General features: G+C 41.3%; 1 protein-coding gene and 1 long non-coding RNA gene across 2 annotated transcripts in view; both read right to left on the bottom strand.

Annotated features, from left to right (window-relative positions):
• Positions 1–10216, bottom strand: part of LOC124035732 (myotubularin-related protein 10-like) — a 29775-nt gene extending 19559 nt beyond the window's left edge. The window contains exons 1-4 of the mRNA XM_046349349.1: positions 9598–10216; positions 9362–9422; positions 2256–2392; positions 1203–1275 (exon numbers count right to left, since the gene is read on the bottom strand). Of these exons, the coding sequence (XP_046205305.1) occupies positions 1203–1275; positions 2256–2392; positions 9362–9422; positions 9598–9654 (328 nt within the window). The 5' untranslated portion in view covers positions 9655–10216. The remainder of the gene's footprint in view (positions 1–1202; positions 1276–2255; positions 2393–9361; positions 9423–9597) is intronic.
• A 1471-nt stretch (positions 10217–11687) lies between these two features.
• LOC124035051 lies at positions 11688–19461 on the bottom strand. The gene is made up of 4 exons (XR_006838671.1): positions 19371–19461; positions 18320–18416; positions 12089–12123; positions 11688–11965 (listed from the first exon to the last, which is right to left on the bottom strand). It is a non-coding gene; the product is annotated as an uncharacterized LOC124035051 (long non-coding RNA).
• Between the last annotated feature and the right edge of the window lie 408 nt (positions 19462–19869).

Raw genomic sequence — 19869 nt, 5'->3', positions numbered from 1 at the left:
AAAAACAAGGTGGTGCCATCTGGTTTGCTTAATATAAGGAATTACATTTACTTTTGATACTTAAGTATATTGAAAATACCTTTAGACTTTTACTAAAGGAGTATTTTACTGGGTGACTCTTTTACTTGAGGAAAAGTAAAGATACCTTAATAGAAAATTACCCAAGTACGACAATTGGGCCTAATGAATTTATTTCAATTCATTGATTTCCTTATATGAACTGTAATTGTTGCCTGTTGCGTTTATATTTCTGTTCAGTATTTAATGATCTTATAACAGGAAGAGGATGATATGCATGTTTCCATGGTACACCAGGAATCCAGTCTTGGCCTGTGTACCACCACCTGCACACACTTTCAACCTTACAAGACAAGGATAAGACCTATGCCTCGTCTCGGTTTGTGGTGGGTGGAGCATTGGGTCAGTGTTTTTGCCAAGCCAAGGCTCTCATAAAGGACCTTTGTTGAGGGCGTACTGAGTAAAAAAACATTGCTTCATGCTCTATCAGCTCAGCACAAGAGCCCCACACTCCCAGCCATGTCAGCAGAGAGTGAGGCTATAAGTTACACAAACAAGGTTAATCCGGAATAGGCTTTTCAGCCAGGGCCCTCTGTCTGGGCTATGACCTCATCTATGGAGATACTAAAAACAGATCGGTGACCAGGGGGAGCAGGCAGGCAGTCACCAAAACTGGTTTAAGTCAATGGTGTGTATCTAAAAATCAGCCCGGTAGAGGACAGTCAAATAAAACCTAAACACAGAAACTGAGGTCAGCCAGATGGGATGTGATTGAATCTGAGAGATCCGACTGGTCCCTCAGCCAACAGAAAAAATACTTTCAAGGGGATTTCAAAGGAGGAGAGCACAACCTGTCCATTGTGCATTCATAGTTCAACAGCTGGGTGTAGATGAAGCATTACAGCTGTAGCGGTCCAAGTGTGGGGTGTCTGACAAAATACACTATATTGGTCAGAGACAGATTCGTGAGGGGCAATGCGTTTCATAGGTCATTTATTTTACAGGCGTTTAAAAACAAAACATTACCTGTCAGGAACCTAAACTGATCTTTTTTCTGGACTAAAGGGCTTGTCAGTGTCATATGTAGGCTACTTTCCACTGGGAGTTATATTTTGGTGGAGAATTCTGTTTGAGTTTGTTTGCCATCTTGTCACCATGGTTAGCATAATGGCACATGGTCTTACCTGTCACCACTTGCTCCACACACGCCAGGGGAACATCGTGCTCGCCAAGCAGACGGTTGGCAACCTGGAACCTCTGAGAGAACACAACACAGAGATGAACATGGTGAGGAGGGACCTGGGGAAAAAGCATACAATAGTTCCAGGGAGACGATTGGTTTTAACTGCAGCGGAGTGAGACTGCACCACGTTATCAACAGCTGAGGGGAAAACATTTGAACCATCTGGAAATGCTCGGTCAGGAACACTGATGATGATACTGTTGTTTTTGTATTTCAGTGAAATGTAATGATTAACATGGAATCAGCTGATGAATGGAGATCATTGACAACTTCTGAGCAAATATGTTAATCTAAAAGTTAACCCATTTGAACTGAAAGGCAAATCCACAACTTTGCAATCAATGACAATCAAGGCTAAATTTCCAAGAGTAGTGCAATCCTTCCATGAGTCCTATAAACTTATGTTTTTCAAGTAAACAGATCTGGGATGACTCACTTAAGTTGTTTAAGAGGGGAAGGCATCAAAATAAGCTTAACACAAAACAGGTGGTCTAAAAGCACAGGGTGGGAGGTTACATAAAACATCTGACACTGGAAGAAAGACAGCAGTGTCCTAGAAACCTTTTTGTTGATGGGTATTTTACAACAGACAACAGGCCTATCCCACATGTTGCTTATCGTGAGACAACCTTGACCACACTTTCTCCAATAAACTCAGGTGTGATCATGTAGGGTCAGTCTCCCGGGACACAGATTAAGACTAGTCGTGGAATAAAAATACATTTTAATGGAGATTGTCTCGGATTAATCTGGGTAACCAGGCCATAGAGCTACGGTCATTTTTGAGAGAGGGGCATACAGAGTGCACCACAGGAGGTTGGTGGCACCTTAATTAGGGAGGACGGGCATATGGTAAATGGCTGGAGTGAATTCAGTGGAATGGCATCAAATACATCAAACACACGGTTTCCATGCATCTGATGACATTCCATTCGCGCCGTTCCAGTTACTTTTATGAGCCGTCCTCCCCTCAGCAGCCTTCTTGAAAACATACCTGCATGGGGAGGGCATCATGGGTGATGAAGGAAACCTTGAAGTTGGTGCATATCAGCTTCCCCCACAGGTCACCATGGCTGCTATCTGATCCAATGCACTTCCTCACAAAGCTCACTTCGTTCACCACAATCTCCCCTGAGGATGACAAACAGGAAGTAACATGAACTATAACATTTAGGATTAAAAAGGAAAGAGGTAGAAAACATAGGCCTAAAAGGGACATAAATAGAAGGCGAGTGTTAACCACACAGTTATTTTAAGTCTTATAGCGATGAAACAAAACAGGGACTGATGGCTGAGTAATATGACATGAATGAAGCTGGGGGAAATATGCTATGGAAGTGGAATGATCACGCACTAAAATGTCTTTCTCCTAGTCTCATTCAGGCTTCTGCCATCCAGCCAGAGGCATCCTGTTAGACTGCTGGAGAGTGATCTGTGCATTTCTCCTCTCAGGCCCTAGAATTGGCTCTAATGATCCCACATTCCAGTCTGAGGCATTGGGTCAGGATGATGGAAATACCTGTCAGAGAATAGCTAGACGGCTTCATGACAGAGGAGGTCAACACAACACTTTAACCCCTCTTTGGTTCCAGTAGCATCTCAGGACACAACACAAAAACCCACAGCCTGACAACCTGGTGTCTGAACTCAAGAGGATTCCCTCCATTTACAGGACTTCTCTCTCCTCGTCACAGACAGATGTTTTGTAATTACCTCCATAGCCCAGATGCACACGGCTCCAAGAGGTATATTTTTCAAAATAAAAAAAGAGCCCATGATGAGTCACATACACTGCTGACTGTTTCTACTCCAGGATCCTTCTCGCTCTCTGGCCATTCAGTGGGAGTTCAGACTCAGCCCATGCACTACAGGCTTGCCAGGGAAACCCCATGAGCCAGAGAATGGGGATCAGGTGGGCCTAGCTGTCCTCCTCCCGGGAAAATGATCTGCCATGAAGAGAACTGAGAACCAAGCATAAACTTTTAACTGAGCACAGCCTCAAACAGACAGAAACCGCTTTGGTTAGTAAGGCTGCTTGATGGATCGAGGTCCTCCTCTCAAGGTTTACATCCAGATCAAAACCCCTCATCAAAAGACAGGTGTACCCAGTCCTAAAATAGACCGTAACTTTCTAGACTAAACCATGAATGTTGTTTTTATTGATGTTGCCGTTTCCTGTGTCACTGAACCTAAGAGGTCTGACAGTAACGAGCTCGCAAACTCGCTGGCAACTTTGATGGACATGAATGTTTATGACAAACCGTTGTCTCTCTCAAACATTTGAAATTTAAAACAATGACCAGTTCAACGAATGCAGCTGATACCTTCACATAGTGCAAAGTTCCTGGCATTTCATGATTGGTAAATTCATGCTTAATCTATGTATGAAGTGAAGACCTAAAGTAGAAGAGACTATGATAGACTAGTACATTACATGAATGCAGTGCAGTTGTGATTCCCTCTGGTTTTATATCGTGGCAGTATGGTTGAGCGACACTGCAGCGTCACTAGACTATAGGCCAGCCCATCCATAACAGCTGGAGCTGCTTTGCAGAGGGTTACCGTAGGACAGGCAGGGAACAGCCAAAGAGAACCAGGCCCAGCACTGCAAACAGGATCCTCACATGTCAAAATGACAGTTTTTCCTCAGTCAGCGTGAGCTTAACCCATTCAGCCCAACAGTAATCTGCCACTTTCCATTGAGCTGGTTTCTTTTGATGCATTCATTTTATACACTGCATTGTCTATGAGCAAGTTAGAGCCTGACCGTACATCCAAGTTAGAGCCTGACCGTACATCCAAGTTAGAGCCTGACCGTACATCCAAGTTAGAGCCTGACCGTACATCCAAGTTACAGCCTGACCGTACATCCAAGTTAGAGCCTGACCGTACATCCAAGTTACAGCCTGACCGTACATCCAAGTTACAGCCTGACCGTACATCCAAGTTACAGCCTGACCGTACATCCAAGTTACAGCCTGACCGTACATCCAAGTTACAGCCTGACCGTACATCCAAGTTAGAGCCTGACCGTACATCCAAGTTAGAGCCTGACCGTACATCCAAGTTAGAGCCTGACCGTACATCCAAGTTAGAGCCTGACCGTACATCCAAGTTACAGCCTGACCGTACATCCAAGTTACAGCCTGACCGTACATCCAAATTACAGCCTGACCGTACATCCAAATTACAGCCTGACCGTACATCCAAATTACAGCCTGACCGTACATTGATATAAAGATGGCGTACGAAGTGGAATGAAATGCTGACTTCCAGGTGAATCTTGCACTGTGTAGGCACTGTGTAGGCTACTCCTTGTATAGGACATTCCACCCAAGGCTAGGCTTATTTGTTCTAGCCTGTTATCCATGTAAAACATTGTTTACAAGCTACATTATATGACCCGTGTCACTGCATTACAAGTTATTTGATATAACAATAAAACGTTACGGCCTGTGAGTCTTATTGAAGATAGTGGGGATAGTAAGGTGGAGATCTACGGTCATGTTTCTCAGCTTGGATTAAGATCAGACAAGGAACAGAGAGAGAGAGAGAGACTGAAGAAATAGGTTGCCGCTCTTGTAATTGTGGGACAAGTCAGCAAGTGCCCACCATCACCCCCATCCAACACTACCGTGTTCACTTCCAAAGCGGCAGGGTAGCCTAGTGGTTAGAGCGTTGGACTAGTAACTGGAAGGCTGCAAGTTCAAATCCGAGCTGACAAGGTACAAATCTGTCGTTCTGCCCCTGAACAGGCAGTTAACCCACTGTTCCTAGGCCGTCATTGAAAATAAGAATTTGTTCTTAACTGACTTGCCTAGTTAAATAAAGGTAAAAATTACGTATTTTTTTGAAAGCTGGGTCTAATAATCTGCAGGCTTGATGAGTGAACAACTCTTTTTGTGGAGGCAGAATGCTGACGGGTCTGACACAAGAGTACAGTACAGCCACACACAGCCTTGAACCCCCACTGGACAGCAACTCTGCAAGTAACCTGGGTTACCACAACATCTAACAAACAGTACTGTGGTCATGTCATCAACCGCTTACATCATAGCACTCGCTGTTTATCACAGAGTTGGCTACTTTCAGTGCCTATTCAGATAAATGTCAGTTGGCCACGGTCGTGGTAACACAGATCCATAAGAATCACAAGGCCTATCCTGTGTGTGACTGGCAAGTCAAAAACATGTATATCATGTAACCATACTGGAGGGAACAAACGCTTCCAAGGATGAGGTTCTCCTTTTTGACTAAGTCCACAAACCCCTAAATCCAATAGTGCTACTAATGTGATCAGACCTGCCAACTGACCCAACTAGCCACAACCTGGCTTTGCTTCCTGGGGTTTTGTAGCTTTCAAAGCAGGCCGCCTGTGTTTATGTACAGCACCTAGCAGACCAGATCACAGTTCGGACAGCTGGTGGCGAGGGACACAGGCTCAGAGACGCAACACGGTCTCTGTATACAGTGATTATCACAATCCCCTCAGTCACATGGGACTAGGGAGAAATGCCTCAGTTACAAAGATGGCAGTTAAAAGGGACAGATAATACTTCAGCATTCCACCTGTACAATAGTAGAGTACAGTGCGCCAGTAACACAATCACATACCATCTACTGCATCTTGATGTAATTAAATGTTTCACTAGCCACTTTAAACAATGCCACGTTATAATATTCTCATACCCTACATTCCTCATCTCATATGTATATACTGTACTCTATATCACCTACTGCATCTTGCCTATGCATTCCTTTACACTTGTGTGTATAAGGTGGTTGTTGTGAAATTGTTAGGTTATATTACTTGTTAGATATTACTGCATGGTTGGAACTAGAAGCACAAGCATTTCGCTACACTTGCATTAACACCTGCTAACCATGTGTATGTGACAAATACATTTGATTTGACATTGTTGATGGATAGCGATAAGACATGTCATTCTGAGAAACTCATGACTTTGCCCATATTAGCCTAGGTTGTGTGAGTAACGGAGCAGAACTCCCGTGCTGACAAACTACGTGGTGACCCCTCCTGTCTCAGCCTCCAGTACTTATGCTGCAGTAGTTTGTGTGTCGGGGGGCTAGGGTCTGTTTGTTATATCTGGAGTACTTCTCCTGTCCTATTCGGTGTCCTGTGTGAATCTAAGTGTGCGTTCTCTAATTCTCTCCTCTCTTTCCTTCTCTCGGAGGACCTGAGCACTAGGACCATGCCCCAGGACTACCTGACATGATGACTCCTTGCTGTCCCCAGTCCACCTGGCCGTGCTGCTGCTCCAGTTTCAACTGTTCTGCCTTGTTATTATTCGACCATGCTGGTCATTTATGAACATTTGAACATCTTGGCCATGTTGTTATAATCTCCACCCGGCACAGCCAGAAGAGGACTGGCCACCCCACATAGCCTGGTTCCTCTCTAGGTTTCTTTCCAAGGTTTTGGCCATTCTATGGAGTTTTTCCTAGCCACCGTGCTTCTACACCTGCATTGCTTGCTGTTTGGGGTTTTAGGCTGGGTTTCTGTACAGCACTTTGAGATATCAGCTGATGTATGAAGGGCTATATAAATCCATTTGATTTGATTTGAGAGACGGAGGACAGCATTAGTATGTGGCCAGAGAGGTGAGAAAGGGTTTTGGGAGTACAGAGAGTTAGCTTTGCCTCATGCAAACACCACTGCCAGGCACATTCTTCCACAGCCTCAGGAGGCCTCAGCTCACATTCTCCTACTGAGAAAACAACAGTGGGACATCTAAGTACCTGTCTAACTATCATTACAGATGCCTACAGTTGAGATGAACATGTGTCATAAAGGTGACAGTGTGTCAGCGAGGAGCCTAAGCAAGACAGTCAATGTTGGTTGTCTATGTTTGGACACCCACACACGCCAGAAACACAAGTCACATACAAAGTGAGAGTAGGAGAGAGAGAAAGAGAGTGGGGGATGAGAGAGAGAACTAGGCCTAGAGGAGGAAAAAAATAAAAATGGTGGTCAGCCAGCGAAGGACAAGCCAGGGATGGAGAGAATCTGAATAGGACAGAGATATAAACAGAGAGCTCCAGAAATTAAAAGGGTAGGACAGATGAACAGAGAGAGAGAGGGGAAGATAGAAGAGGGAGCACAGTTGAGATGATTTGTTGAGATGAGTTAGACCCAGTGTGGTCCTCTGTCTGGTCAGTTTGGTGTGGACTTGAATGGCTCATTCAACCAGAGAGCCCTTTGAATGGGTCACATTCAAGTTGCATAGCAACACTGCCAAGGAGCTGGGAAGCCCACAAACAAAGCCAAAGTCTCCCCATTCAGGGCCACCTTCACAGTGCCATGAACTAAAGATCAGAACATAGGCCATGGTGTAAAATCAAACCTGAGATTCAATGTAGGCTAAACTGTTTGTAGTCCAGTTGAGGGAGAGGAGGTGACTACCTTATTTTGTAAAGCAAGGCCAGGTGGCACTGCGTGAGGGCCTCATGTTTACTTTTACTGCCAGCATTCATTTAAAGACACTGGCAGAACCCAGCAATAACACTAGCTAAACCTCCAGTCAAAGAACAGCGGCCATCCCTCTATAAAACATACCAGCATCTTAAAATGATCAGCTGAAATAGAGCAGAGAAATAGAGAAGAGTAGAAGTATACAACCAAAGCAGGGCTATACAGTGCACCTGTTTTACTCACATATGCGCCTAAATATTTTACTGTGCAATCCTAAAAATGAAGGATTCTAGCATTATTACATCAAATATTTTTTCCCTGCGCTCCTAAATTTCTTTGTGTACGCAAACATTTTACAACTTCAGCGCACATGTGTTCCTTGTAAAAACAAGGTCAGCATAGAGCACTGCAAAGCAGAGAAAATAACAATAAAGGACAACATTTTGGTTTTATTTCAGCAGCGTAAAAAATAAATAAATAAAAATATGCGCTAATTGCTTCTAGAATGAGGGAAGGTCTATTCTCTGTTGCTTAATTATAAGGAGTGAATGCCTCAAAGGGAAATTCGTCCCACAGCACAACCTCTGGTTCATTACTTGTCCTTAGACTCAGATATAGGCCTACTGATACTTCAAGGTTATATGGTCAAGTGTTTCTCAATCTTGCTCCATTATATCAGTGAGATTCTGCCTCCATAACAGCCTAGAATGAACCGAAATGCCAAAGAATGTTGTTACACATCCTGGCTTTTTTGGAACAATAGTTTATGGGGGAGGGGGGGCAACATGAATCGAGTGGGAGGGTCATGGCCCCTCCCTGTACACAGTTTGATAAGTGATGGTTAGATATATACACAGAATTTTCATTTTATTTCTGATGTCTCCTTGTTTATCTTAATATACTGGAGCAAAATGTAATAAGGAGAGGTTGGGTGTCAGTTTAGCTCACACAAACACTGCCAACTTAATGTAAAAACATATAAATAAACAAACATGAGGTCCTGCCACACATTAAAAACTCATTGGTGGAGAAAAACACACTAAATGTGGTAAATAGCTTTTAGTGACTGATGCCATGTGAACAGGAAATACCCTTGTGAATCTCTTATTGTATTCTCCTTAAGACAGTCATTAACCAACTCGCATCCTCTCTGAGCTGGGATTCTGCAAAGGCAGGAAGGAATTTATGAACCAGCCCATTGTTAACTAAGGCTAAATTATGCACCGTTAGTTGCAGTGATGAAAAGGAGGCCAGCCATGGCACTGCATTGCCATGGTGACTTGAAACAGCCCAGAGAAAAAAAGTGACTAAATTGGATTAGATTACCACAGCCTAATGTGACAATTAGGGATGCAAATGACCTGTGGGCAAAACCACAAGTGAGGTGCACTGACAGAGTACACATTCAAAACAACCAATTACATTTAGCTGAAGAGATACAGGAGTTCACTGGCTGGTCATTGAAATATCAGTTATCTTCTACCTTAGCATGAGAAGAAAGAGTATAACTGGATGAGATCAGCCTTTACTGGTTATTTTTCAGGAGTGAAATATTTTGATGGGTGGTTTAATTTATGTAGCCTCTGCGGTCTCATAACATAGCTGTTCGTTCATTAGAACAGGCAGAGGCAACAAGTTAGCTGTGGCAGAGGGAACTGTAAACTCACCTGGAAGTAACCTGGCCTCTAACTTCTTGATGGGTGGCTGTGGAATTTTTTTCAGATCAGTCTGCATGAAAGGTAAAACAGAGACAGTTTGTTAGTCTATAATAAGCTAACTAAATGCACAACATATACAGTAGCTAGGGATTTAACAAGTAATCCTACCTAGCTAACTACTCAGTAGTACAAGTTATAGTATACTGACGACAAAGTAACGTAGCTAGTAAAGTAAGGTTACTCACCTGTAAAGGCGGAAGGTAGGATTTAAAGGTTGGTTTCATGGGCTTCACAGAAAACATTATTAATAGCTCGAGTCCAACAACTAAAGTTGATCAATGGATACTTCCAAGACTTCAGTGAGAAAATAATGTCAAAACGTAGCTAACGTGTAAGCGCGATAGCACAACAGCTCAAAAATAAACTGCTGAATATGTCAAGTAGTCAAATACAATCCATTTTTCGAGATTGATTTCTCCATTTGGATCAGGCTGAGAAAGCTGGCTGGCGATCCCCTTTCGTGTCAACACACAGCTGTTGTGCTGTGCTGGCGAGCTATGGGTGTCCTAGCGAGCTAGTAAGCTAACATTGCAGTTCGCTGCTAGCAAGCAAGTTTTAGTTCGTGAAACAATTTGGTAGAGAAAGCTATCTAGCAAGCATTCCATTTGCAGAACTTTGCGAACGCCTTGCTGCAGAACGTTGGTCCATTCATTAGCTTGCTGGAGAAGAACTCCACAACGTAAACCCTGATGGCATACAGCAGTGATAACTTTGGTATTTAGCTAGCTAGCAGCATTATATCCAAAGCTTTGCTATCGTATCGCTTTATAGACACAGCGGCCATGTTTACCTTCGGGAGGAGACAGAGACAGACAGGGGAGGAGTTTCGAGGCGGGCTATGTTGCACCCCCAAGTACAGACCTGGGACCAGTTTTAACTGACTGCTATCCAGACTATAAAACGTATGGGCCTTTTGACCTAAAACTGGAGGCTTGGGAGAACCCCATAAAGTTATTTCTCTCAAGCTCTTGATTCCTCAAGCATCGTCTGATCCATTCATATGTCGACTTAGGGCTCATTATACACTATCCCCAATTGATAATCAAATTGATATTGCAAAGATTGCATATCAAAATAAAAAATCCCATTCATTTTATTTATGCAATGTTTATTCAATGCTACATAATAATTAGGCAATCAAACATTCAGTATCACACAATATCAGAGAAACATTAAGAACAACTGTAGGACTGAGCACTACCACCATTTAATGAAAATGTTCAATCCAGCATGAGTGGATCCAACATCATCATTAAATTTGCCGATGATGCAACAGTGGTAAGCCTGAATACCGACAACGACGGAAAAGGACTACAGGAAAAAGAGTACCGATCACGCCTCCCATTCCCACCGACGGGGCTGTAGTGGAGCAGGTTGAGAGCTTCAAGTTCTTGGTGTCCACATCACCAACAAACTAACATGGTCCAAGCACACCAAGACAAGAGAGCATGAAGAGGGCACGACAAAACCTATTCCCCCTCAGGAGACTGAAAAGATTTGGCATGGGTCCTCAGATCCTCAAAAAGGTTCTACAGCTGCAACATCGAGAGCAACACTGGTTGCATCACTGCCTGGTATGGCAACTGCTCGGCCCCCGACCACAAGGCACTACAGAGGGTAGTGCGTATGGCCCAGTACATCACTGGGGCTAAGCTTCCTGACATCCAGGACCTCTATACCAGGCGGTGTCAGAGGAAGGACCTAAAAATTGTCAAAGACTCCAGCCACCCTAGTCGTAGACTGTTTTCTCTGCTACCGCACGGCAAGCGGTACTGGAGTGCCATGTCTAGGTCCAAGAGGACCCTAAACAGATTCAAGCCATAAGACTTCAGAACATCTAATCAAATGGCTACCCGGACTATTTGCATTGCAGACTGATCCTAGCCCCCCGACACATAAACAATTGCAGCATATTATCTATGCATAGTCACTTTAATAACTCTACCTAAATGTACATATTACCTCAATTACTTAAGACTAACCGGTGCCCCCGCATATTTACTCTTTGCCAGTACCCCCTGTATATAGCCTCGCAATTGTAATTTTACTGCTGCTCTTTAATTATGTTACTTTTTTTTCTGACATTTTTTGGGGTATTTTTTTCTTAAAACTGCATTGTTGGTTAAGGGCTTGTAAGTAAGCATTTCACTGTAAGTCTACACCTGTTGTATTCGGGGCATGTGACAAATAACATTGATTTGATTTGACCCCCATCCCAAACAAACCCCTGGTGGCCCCACCCCAACCCCCATCTAAAAACAATATCTACATGATATGAGTAACTATTGGTTGTTAGTAATTCATACTTTCGTTCCAATCCTGAGGTGGTCAAGTGCATGACGTCTGTGTGGCCTGGGGGTCAAAGGCCTCATATTCAGTATTGAGCATGACCACAGAATAGGGCTCGGCAGCAACATCAGCATGTTCCTCAGCCCTGTTCTGTGCAGTGTTCCTCGGCCCTGTTCTGTGCAGTAATAGGATCTCTCACTTCAGTCATCTTCAGAAGTGATTAGGGACCCTCCTCCTCTCTTCTGCTCACAGCATATGGGGAGCCTACACCCAGAAAGAGGAAGTAGTGGGACTAGATGGGTTTGAGCTGCAGTCAGCAGCACTGTATTTCTATGAACATATTCACACATTCCTATTATGGAATAAACATGCACAATGCACACTCACAGTCTGAGTCATGCGTCTCCTCTCCATCTTGATCTCTGTAATAGATCAATAATAAATATGAATTGCATTAAATCATTAGTAGCATGTTTTTTAAATGTTTATTTCACCTTTATTTAACCAGGTTGTAACGATCTTCTTCATCTGAGGAACAGGAAAGATCGGACCAAAACGCAGCGTGGTAAGTGTCCATTTTAATGTAATATAACTGAACACGAAATACAAAATAACTAAGTGACACAACGAAAATCGAAAAACAGTCCTGAAAGGTGACACAACCCAACACAAAACAGGAAACAACTACCCACAAACACTAGGTGGGAACAGGCTACCTAAGTATGGTTCTCAATCAGAGACAACGAAAGACAGCTGCCTCTGATTGGGAACCATACCAGGCCAAACACTTAGAAAACATAGAAAAACAACAGAGAATGCCCACCCCAACTCACGCCCCGACCAAACCAAAAGAGAGACATAAAAAGGAACTAAGGTCAGGGCTTGACACAGGTAGGCCAGTTGAGAACGCGTTCTCATTTACAACTGCAACCTGGCCAAGTTAAAGCAAAGCAGTGTGACAAAAACAACAACACAGAGTTACACACGGGATAAATGAATGTAGTCAATAACACAATAGAAAAATCTATGTACAGTGTGTGCAAATGTCGTAAAGGTTAGGGAGGTAAGGCAATAAATAGGCCATAGCGGAAAAATAATTACAATTTAGCATTAACACTGGAGTGATACATGTGCAGAGGATGATGTGCAAGTAGAGATACTGGGGTGCAAAAGAGCAAACAAAAAAAAGAAATTATGGGGATGGGGTAGTTGGGAGTGATATTTAAAGATGGGCTATTTCCAGGTACAGTGATCGTTAAGCTGCTCTGACAGCTGATTCTGAAAGTTAGTGAGGGAGATATAAGTCTCCAGCTTCAGTGATTTTTGCAATTCGTTCCAGTCATTGGCAGCAGAGAACTGGAAGGAAAGGCAGTCAAAGGAGGAATTGGCTTTGGGGACGACCAGGAGTTTTTCCAAACTCCCTGGCCTGACAAGTGGTGCATTTCCATACAGGATTTACCCCAGTGTTTTACCCAGAAGTGTCAGACTTTTCTGTTTCCATCTACAGTTGAAGTCAGAAGTTTACATACACTTAGGTTGGAGTCATTAAAACTCGTTTTTTCAACCACTACACAGATTGTTTGTTGGCAAACTATAGTTTTGGCAAGTCGGTTAGGAACTACTTTGTGCATGACACAAGTCATTTTTCCCAAAATAGTTTACAAACCGATTATTTCACTTATAATTCACTGTATCACAATTCCAGTGGGTCAGAAGTTTACATACACTAAATTGACTGTGCCTTTAAACAGCTTGGAAAATTCCAGAAAATGATGTCATGGCTTTAGAAGCTTCTGATAGGCAAATTGACATCATTTGAGTCAATTGGAGGTGTACCTGTGGATGTATTTCAAGGCCTACCTTCAAACTCAGTGCCTCTTTGCCTGACATCATGGGAAAATCAAAAGAAATCAGCCAAGACCTCAGAAGAAAAATTGGAGACCTCCACAAGTCTGGTTCATCATTGGGAGCAATTTCCCAAGGATGAACCAGAGATGAATGTACTTTGATGCTAAAAGTGCAAATCAATCCCAGAACAACAGCAAAGGACCATGTAAAGATGCTGAAGGAAACCGGTACAAAAGTATCTTTTTTCACAGTTGAACGGGTCCGAAATCGACATAACCTGAAAGGCCGCTCAGCAAGGAAGAAACCACTGCCCCAAAGCCGCCATAAAACAGCCAGACTACGGTTTGCAACTGCACATGGGGACAAAGATCGTACTTTTTTGGAGAAATGTCCTCTGGTCTGATGAAACAAAAATAGAACTGTTTGGCCATAATGACCATCGTCATGTTTGGAAGAAAAAGGGGAGGCTTGCAAGCCGAAGAACACCATCACAACCGTGAAGCACAGGGGTGGCAGCATCATGTTGTGGGGGTGCTTTGCTGCAGGAGGGACTGGTGCACTTCACAAAATATATGGCCTCATGAGGAAGAAACATTATGTGGATATTTTGAAGCAACATCTCAAGACATCAGTCAGGGAGTTAAAGCTTGGTCGCAAATGGGTCTTCCAAATGTACAATGACCCCAAGCATACTTCCAAAGTTGTGACAAAATGGCTTAAGGACAACAAAGTCAAGGTATTGGAGTGGCCATCACAAAGCCCTGACCTCAACCCTATAGAACATTTTTGGGCAGAACTGAAAAAGCGTGTGTGAGCAAAGAGGCCTACAAACCTGACTCAGTTATACCAGCTCTGTCAAGAGGAATGGGTCCAAATTCACCTAACTTATTGTGGGAAGCTTGTGGAAGGCTATCCGAAACATTTGACCCACAATTTAAAGGCAATGCTACCAAAATGTTTTCCTCATGACAATAACAATGGTAGTAACAAATAAGCAGAAGTAAAGGGCTCCCACCACATAGTGGTATGAAAGGATCTAAAACACAAAGCATTTAGAATGAAGATCAATTATGTATTATTCACTCATGATTGTTTAGTGTTAACAATGTACTGTAACTCACTATTTTACAGAGCTATTTCATTATTGGAGGTGTGGTTGTTGAATTCTTCATTCTCTTTCACAGGGACTGTCATATTGGTGATGACCTGACTACCATTTTTCACCTTGTACTTGTACTTTTAAGACACACATACTGTCCACTGTCCGAATGTGTGACATTGTTCATCTTAAGGTGATGATAGTTGCGTCCATTTTGGGAGGGATATGAAGTATGTGTCACTCTTTTAAGCAAGTCCTTATCAGTGAGACAGTGATGGTTATAGGTTTGTGCGTCATGGCTTTCATAAGAAAAGGAATAAAGACAAGTGCTTTCTTCGCTGATGGTCTTGATCCAGTACACGGAGAATGGCTTGTCGGAATAATCTTTTGCAGCTGTGAAATGGCATGTAAGGTTGATTGATTCTCGTTCCTGTTTGGTGACCTGAGTTTCCAGATCAGGCACATCTTTCACTACTATGGAGAAGGAACACATTTTCATTTTAACCATATCTTCCTAAACAGAAATAGAGAATGATTGAACTATTGATCTGAATATAATATCAAGCAAATAAGTTGTATTGAATACGTGTGTATATTTATCAGATTTTACATGAGTTGGTTTCCTCATACAGGATCATTTAGGAAATGTGAATTTGTGGAAATGGAAATGTGAACTCATTGATTTAGAAAATGCCACAATAAAGGATCTTTTCAGAAATGAAAAGAAAATAGAAATGTTGAGGTAAAATTGCAAACACATGCAAATAATGCACATTTTTAAATGTGATATATGATTTGGTACTTGGTGTTTTGCCCTTAAAGCCATCACATTCCTTCTCATTGACATCAGAAGTGCAGTTAATCGACTGTGTTGTCTAGACCCTCTTCACATTGCAGTGGTATCTCTACTTCTTTGTCTTCTTGATACATTAGACATGTTTTCCCTTTGAGAAAATAATTTTTCCAAAGTTACAGAAGAATCAGGCTCCTTGATTGTATCCAACAAACCCAATCAAGTTTGACTAGCTTGTGAAAATAATTGCCTATCTTGACATTTCCCCAAGATAATCAGCATGATGATATTTAACACATCCATGGCTGTTGCACTTACAATAATAACTTGTTCTTGATTTACAGAATGAGGAAATAGAGCTGCCTGTGACAGGAAGACAGAATGAACAGACGTGTGTGGTGTGAGTAGGTAATGTGACTGGTATAGTTAAGAAGTAAACTATTTTGCTGATTAGTTGTACTTATACATTTAGTAAAACATTTAATCTTATTTTAAGAGTTAATCATGTAAGTCTCGAAATCCTGTCCATTAATGATCAGCATAGGACAATTCCCATTATGTAAATATATACTATTCCATGCAATGTACTGTAGATAAGACTAAAACATTTGTTTTTGGATACGACAGAGTCGTGATTCCAAATATTGTCAAAGTAAATATGTAACAATAAAAACATCTCTAAATCCAATTTGTAAGTCGCTCTGGATAAGAGCGTCTGCTAAATGACTTAAATGTAAATGTAAATGTAAATGTAAATCCCCTGTTCCCTTATCATTTTGCAGCCTCAAATTTCTCTGGGCAAAGTTTGTGCTTAAAACATTGTCCCTGCAGATGGCGCTACATACCTTTTTTTCCTGTAATTGCCATGCACCCATCTCTTCAGAAGGGCCCAACTGCGGAAAATCAGTCTCCCACCAACGGGTGACGTTTTTTGTTGTTTCGTCCACCAAGCAATGAGTTTTTGTGGAGGTCAATATGTCGAATTGACAACAAAAAATGTATGGCTTATTTACTACGTGAAGTTTATTTGATCAAAGAGAAGTGTCGTAATGCTTAAGTTGTTACGAGTGTACTGGTAAGAAGGACGTGACATCCCCGCAACTTTGAGGAAAAACAATATCAGTTGTCGGTATGAGGCTAGTATGTTTTTTTGTTGTGTAATTCATAAAATATGTATTATTATTACATTTTAAATGACAATATAATACAAACATAGGACATCCCTACACGTATATTTTCTCTGAAGAAACATTAAAAGTAAAAAATTAACATCACAAGAATTGACTTTCGAAAGTTATTAAGGTACCTAAAATAAAATGTTATTAAATATTGGATTTCAAAATAAATATTTAGCATTTTCGGACAAATTTTAAATATTTGTTTTTGTGTATATAAAATTTAACAGAGACTGAGGAAATTAGTGACTAATTCAGTAGTTTTGTTTTCATTTAAATAATAACATATTACATCTTTTGTTGTAAATACATTGGACTTATTGATGAAATTAAAAATGTAAATAATTAACTCGCGCCAAAATAACTTCACAGAGTCACACATAAAACATGTGTAATATAGATTCCCCTTCTTTATCACAGAAAAGGCTAATGACCTAAGTCCATGAATTTAGACAAGTTATTGCAAGGGTATATTTTGTGCAATATTTTAAAGGGAATTTCTTTTACTTTATTTGATATACAACATTTGTGACGGAGCAACAACGCTTTCCTCCATTCAATTCCAGTAATGTATGAACTCCAGAAGAATTGCCCTCTAAGAGAGATCTTGTTCTTTGACTTAAAAAGTTCTTATGAATGTATTATTACATTTATTTTCCAACAGGGGGCAACCTTCTAACATAAATTGTGCCTCTATCTTGATACGTTCTCCAAAACACAAATTAGATTTCATTAATTGAGGAAGTCCTGAAGGTATTGCTTTACATATTACACATTACATTCTTTATAATGTATTGGGCAGTTATATGTTTAAGAACTTTCTATAAGAGAGTTTCCTTCGTTATCAAATAAATCAAACACAAATATACCATTTCTTTCTAATTTCTTCCCCTCTTCTCCCCGTAACTGTTCCCCAGGTTGTTGCTGTATATGAGAATGTGTTCTCAGTCAACTTACCTGATAAAATAAGGGTTAAATAAGTGAAAAATAAAATACTTTGCACAACACCTGAGGGGCATGCCCAGGGAGAAGGAGAGCAGGTCCAACTTGCATGCAGGCAACCTTGCCATAACCACATGTATTTTATTTCACCTTTATTTAACCAGGTAGGCCAGCTGAGAACAAGTTCTCATTTACAACTGTGACATGGCCAAGATAAAGCAAAGCAGTGCGACACATACAACAACACCGAGTTACACATGGAATAAACAAACGTACAGTCAATAACACAATAGAAAGTCTATATACAGTGTGTGCAAATGAGGTAAGATTAGGGAGGTAAGTCAATAAATAGGCCGTAGTGGCAAAATAATTAGAATTTAGAAATGTAACACTGGAGTGATAGATGTGCAGAAGATAAATGTGCAAGTAGAGATACTGGGGTGCAAAGGAGCAACAACAACAACAAAAATATGTGGATGAGGTAGTTGGGTGGGCTATTTACAAATGAGCTATGTACAGGTGCAATGATCTGTAAGCTGCTCTTGACAGCTGATGCTTAAAGTTAGTGAGGGAGATATGAGTCTCCAGCTTCAGTGATTTTTGCAGTTCGTTCCAGTCATTAGCAGCAGAGAACTGGAAGGAAAGGCGGCCAAAGGAGGAATTGGCTTTAGGGGTGAACAGTTAAATATACCTTCTGGAGCGTGTGCTACGGGTGGGTGCTGCAATGGTGACCAGTGAGCTGAGATAAGGTGAGGCTTTACCTAGCAAAGACTTATAGATGACCTGAGCAGCACCCCTTCTGAATTTGGACAATCTCATCTTCCCTATGCACTCCAACCGTCTCATGGTAATTGGAATCTGCCACAGAAAACATCCAGGTTAGTTATATACTGAAGGCCATACCGTTAATTACAATTAATCTCCCACACCTGGCACTGACAAGGCACAAGCTGGTTCAACCACTCAACAGGTCCACCATGTTAGACTGCATTTCCCCAGGAAGCCCAATTCTGATATTTTGACCAGTTAGATTAGCTCTGAACTGGCGCTGATATGAAAAGGTCTGATGTGATTGGTTAAAAGAACAATTAGTGGAAAAATATCAGAATTGAGATGCCTGTGTAATCGCACCCTATATAATGGTTTATATTCAATACTTGGAATAAATTAATTGGGTGAACTCTTTCTATATTTGACACAGTGAAAAATGTGTGCTTTGTCTTCATCCCACTGCTCCAGTTATTTGTGTTCACACAGTTGTCTTATCTGTCACATAGAACTCATTAAATGTAATTCACATGATTATTACTTTCTAGGGAGTTTTTCCAAGCCACCGTGCTTCTACACCTGCATTGCTTGCTGTTTGGGGTTTTAGGCTGGGTTTCTGTACAGCACTTTGAGATATCAGCTGATGTACGAAGGGCTATATAAATCAATTTGATTCGATTTGATTTGATTATTATTTGGGTTATGTTACTTACAGTGTCTTCAGAAAGTTCACACCCCTTTACATTTTTCACATTTAGTTGTGTTACAGCCTGGATTTAAAATGGATAAAATGTAGATTTTTTTTGTCACTGACCTACACTCAATACCCCCCCATATTGTCAAAGTGGAATTATGTTTTTTTTTTTTTTTTTTACAAATTAATTACAAATATTGAGTCAAGTATTCAACCCCTTTGTAATGACAAGCCTAAAGAAGTTCAGGAGTAGAAATGTGCTTAACAAGTCACACAATAAGTTGCATGGACTCACTCTGTGTGCAATAATAGTGTTTAACAATATTTTTTACGACTACCTCATTTCTTACCTGTAAGGTCCCTCAGTCGAGCAGTGAATTTCAAACACAGATTCAACCACAAAGACCAGGGGTTTTCCAATTCCTTCACAAAGAAGGGAACCTATTGGTAGATGGGTACAAAAAAAGTCATTGAAGATCCCTTTGAGCATGGTGAAATTATTAATTACACTTTGGATGGTGTATCAATACACCCAGTCACTACAAAGATACAAGCATCCTTCCTAACTCAGTTTCTGGAAAGAAAGGAAACCGCTAAGGGATTTCACCATGAGGCCAATGGTGACTTTAAAACAGTTTCAGAGTTTAATGGCTGTGATAGGAGAAAACTGAGGATGGCTCAACTACATTGTAGTTACTTCACAATACTAACCTAATAGACACAGTGAAAAGAAGGAAGCTTGTTATATTCCAAAACATGCATCCTGTTTGCAACAAGGCTCTAAAGTAATACTGCAAAATATTTGGCCAAGCAATTAACTTTTTGTCCTCAATACAACACATTATTGAG

The sequence above is a fragment of the Oncorhynchus gorbuscha genome, linkage group LG05 (assembly GCF_021184085.1).
Source record: "Oncorhynchus gorbuscha isolate QuinsamMale2020 ecotype Even-year linkage group LG05, OgorEven_v1.0, whole genome shotgun sequence".
NCBI classification, from domain to species: domain Eukaryota; kingdom Metazoa; phylum Chordata; class Actinopteri; order Salmoniformes; family Salmonidae; genus Oncorhynchus; species Oncorhynchus gorbuscha.
Note: the sequence above shows the minus strand (reverse complement) of the source record. Positions and strands in the feature narration are given on the sequence as shown.